At 40.3% G+C, this 3,784-nt stretch overlaps 1 protein-coding gene across 1 annotated transcript; it reads left to right on the top strand.

The window, feature by feature from the left end:
- LOC108620440 (uncharacterized) lies at positions 1-1,646 on the top strand. The gene is made up of 3 exons (XM_018017345.2): positions 1-957; positions 1,041-1,213; positions 1,310-1,646. Exons 1-3 carry the CDS (start codon positions 104-106, stop codon positions 1,378-1,380), a joined length of 1,098 nt encoding a protein of 365 aa, XP_017872834.1. The 5' UTR covers positions 1-103; the 3' UTR covers positions 1,381-1,646.
- Positions 1,647-3,784: the final 2,138 nt, after the last annotated feature.

The raw sequence follows: 3,784 nt of genomic DNA, 5'->3' as shown, positions 1-3,784 counted from the left end.
CGCACGGGCCGAGGAACAACAACAGAGCGTGAATCGAACTGTGCCCAATTCCTCGTGCCAGTCGAAGCCAGGCAGCCTGTCCCCAACGCAATTTCAGCCCGAAATGACAACGTATAGTATGTGGCGATGTGGCACTGGGCCGCTGTCGCTAATCCTCCTGCTGGTCGTGATTTGTGCACGGGCAACGCCACTGCCAGGAGCACCAGCAGGAGCAGAAGCTGCAGCAGGAGCAGCTGTAGCTGCTGGAATAGCGGAGCCGACCGCCAGCATTGAAACGGCACTTGAGGTCCAGCAGCAGCAGCAGCAGTCGTCGCATCGCATTGACTGCAAATTGACTTTCGATGCGACAATGGACTCGTTAGAGCAGCAGCAGCAGCAGCAGCACAATGACTGCAACGTGCTGCAGCCAACAGGCAGCAGCACTAATAAGCCAGCGGATGCGGGCAGCGACCACGAGGACGACCACGAACAGGCGCAGGATGGCGAACCGGAGTCGGCGAATGTCCTGCGACACTCAATGTCGGGCAGTCAGCCCCTTTATGAATTACAAGTGGTTGTTTGGCCAGCTGATGTTGGGGCTGTTGATGACATTGCCACAACAACAATGGGAACAACAGCAGCAACAACGAAGAGCACAACAACAACAACAACCACAGAGGCAGCACCAGGAAGCACCACAATGGGAACAAAAACAACAACAGCATCAACACCTACAATGTTGCCTTTATATGAGGATCAATTGGTCGTATTTCCGCAAATGGAATTTGATGAGGAAAATTTTGATTATTTCTTTGATGAGCAGCAGCCAGGAGCTGCATCCCCAACTACATCCACATCCCCATCTCCATCCTCATCCGCAACAACGGCAAAGTCCACCCCAAGACCCGACCCGTCGCAGCAGGTTTATGTGTTGGAAAACTATCGCATCAAGCACGCCAATGGCACCGAGGAGCACAAGTAAGGCCGGTCAGGGCCAAGCCCTCAGTCGTTCCACCCCCTCCCCATGTGCCCACCTTAATTCTCAATTTTCGCATTCATAGATTGGTGCTCAGCAATGGGCTGGCCAACTACATCAAGCTCTATAGGAAAACCGTTGGCGACCGGCTGATCAATGTGCAGGAGGGCTATCACTCGACTCCAGTCGCTGGGCAGAAGCCGCAGATCCAGACGATTTACTACATTGCCGATGAGCGCGGCTACAACATCTACAAAAGTGAGTCGAGTTTTTAGTTTGCTACTTAAATCGTCATTATCCTTATCCTCATCATCATCATCATCATTCTCATGGTCAATATCTTCGCCCCAACAGTTGAACAAGGCCCCCAATCGACGGTGCGTCAGATGGCCACGAAACCACCGAAGCCTAAGCCAAATATGTGAGAGTGTGCAGATATCATTGCGTTGCACAGTGGGACGCAGCTGCTAAACAATTTTTTTTAAGTACAATTTTTTTTTTTTACTCATAGAGATATTAAACTATTTCAATGATTTAAAAAATTGTTTAATTAAAAAAATATGATTGTAAATGAAACAATATAAAAAAATATATATATTTATAAATTATTAATAAAAAAAAAAAAATTAAAAAATTATGATCTTTAAAAAAAAAAAATGATAATTACTTTATTAAAAATATATTTAAAGCATTTAAAGGTATTTTATCACAACTATGATATGATTCTATATATTTGGGAAAATTTATGTATTACCTTTTATTATTTTTTATTATTTATTTTAAATTTTTATTGAAATATTATTTTCATCAAATTTAATCTTTAAGTACAAGATTTTTAAAGTAATCGTTATATCAAGCAAATAAGTATTACATATCGTGCCTTCGAATCATTATTTATCCATTTTCCATGCATATCACAAATAAAAGTCTACCCAAAATTTGAAAAAATATATAACACTAATTTTTTCAATATGAAAAGTGTTCAAGCAAACCAATTACTTGTAGTTTAAGTCGCGACTTGTTCCCTTCCATATTAAGTTAGTTTGCGACATTAATGTAAGGCATGCTTGCTATTCTTTGCCCTTAGTTCGCGAAGCCAACGAACCGAAAAATAATATTAAATCGCTCCCGCTCTGAGCCCAAGCTTTTGGTATGTTTCGTCTTGGATTTCGGTTGAACTATTCGTGGGACGCTCTTTTAACGAACGTTCTTTAGGGAGGGAGCGTTCGCACAATTAGACTCAGTAAGTATGCAAATAACTGAATGCAATGCACACACACTGTTGTACGTAGCAAGCAAAGCACTCATATACATACCAATACAAACAGTTTGTTGATACATTCGACTCAACCAAACGATCGGGAAACAACTAGAGCATAAGCAAGGCAACAAGAAAACGGTTTCTAGCCAATGAGGAACGAACTCGTCGGAAGACCGATGCTCTCTGAGTTCTTTGTCGTAGTGTTAGTAAAATAGATTTATGCACTATGAATTGTATGAATGAATTGTAATACTCAATACATGTATAAAGCTTTAAGAGTCGAATTTCGGTCAAGTAAAGTAGAGGTTTTAAGTCAACTAAAATTAGGATCACTTAAAAACAGCAAACTACATATTTCTATTTCTATTATCAACACGATTGCAAACAAAATTCCTAAAATGTCCTCAAACAAAAATTAAAAATAACATTTCATTCACAAATTTAAATATGTAAATAATATTCTTATGTGTTTGGCTGTCCGTCTGTTTGAACGCGTCGATCTCTGAAGATATAAGACCTAGTGCTTAAGTTAGTTTTAATTTTAAGTCAATTCTAATCTATAATAATTAATCAAATAAAGAATTACTAATCGGCTGGTAAATAAAATGTTTTATACCTATTGCACAGTCGACTATTTTTTTTTTAATATTTCCAGTAGAGTGTTTTCTTATAAGCTTTATAATTTGCTTTGCTATTTTCTGACTCTATACTCTGATCAACAACCGTTAGCCACTGTGCAACGCGTGGCAACCATTTTGGACTTCCGGCTTCAACGTTTGGCCTGGATGCCAAATAAAATGTAACGCCCGCAAAATGATTTGCACTTTTTGTGGTGTTTTTTCTTTCAGTGTGTTGTTGTTTTTGTTTAAGTTTTTTCTTTGTTGATTTTTTTCTGTGTTTTTTTTTTTGTTTGTATTTTTATTTTATTTTATTTGTTGTTTGCCAGCTACGCTTGTGACTACGAACTACGGACTACGACGATTCCGGATTGCGCCTTTGTTTGTCTCTCAATCGCACGCTTCTTGATTGCTTTCCTAGTTTCGGATCCTTGTTGTTGTCTCTGCTGTTGCTGCTGTTGTTGTTGTGGTTGTTGTTGTTGTTGTTGTAGTCCAGCTTCTTCTTCGTCGGCTTCCTGATGTTCCCTGTCGCCGCATTTGGCGCCCCCAGTCAATGCTGATGATGCCATTTAGATGCATATCAAAGTGTTTCACTTTTGGCCAATCCTTTCGCCATTTTTGCATATGTATGAATGTATTGTACACATTTATTTATTTATATTTTGTTTCTGTTTCTGTTTCTGTGTTTGCCATTTTCTATTCTCTATTTCCTTATTTTTTGTTTTTTTAAGGATTCCACTCCAGGCTTCTTCGATTGTAGTTTATGGCTTCTGACCTACCCTGCACCACCAACCCCTCCCCCGTCAGCTGCCATGCTGGAAGTAAATCTTAGGGTCCTCTGGCCTGTTGTTGCTCGTGCCAGAGCCGGAAAGTTTGGCTTGCTCGTCAGCCTGTGGCAGCTGGCACCAATCGAAAGTTTCGTCCTGGTATTATGATTATTTAAGGCATTTC

This window comes from Drosophila arizonae, chromosome X, assembly GCF_054131065.1.
Source record: "Drosophila arizonae isolate 15081-1271.41 chromosome X, UAZ_ARI_1.0, whole genome shotgun sequence".
In the NCBI taxonomy this organism is placed as follows: domain Eukaryota; kingdom Metazoa; phylum Arthropoda; class Insecta; order Diptera; family Drosophilidae; genus Drosophila; species Drosophila arizonae.
Note: the sequence above shows the minus strand (reverse complement) of the source record. Positions and strands in the feature narration are given on the sequence as shown.

What these genes read in the sequence shown, in the direction of transcription:
- LOC108620440 (XM_018017345.2), top strand. Translation starts at nt 104, where the DNA reads ATGACAACGTATAGTATGTGGCGATGTGGCACTGGGCCGCTGTCGCTA. An exon ending in AATGGCACCGAGGAGCACAA is followed by an intron (nt 958 to 1,040) that starts GTAAGGCCGGTC and finishes TCGCATTCATAG; the next exon opens with ATTGGTGCTCAGCAATGGGC. An exon ending in CGGCTACAACATCTACAAAA is followed by an intron (nt 1,214 to 1,309) that starts GTGAGTCGAGTT and finishes TCGCCCCAACAG; the next exon opens with TTGAACAAGGCCCCCAATCG.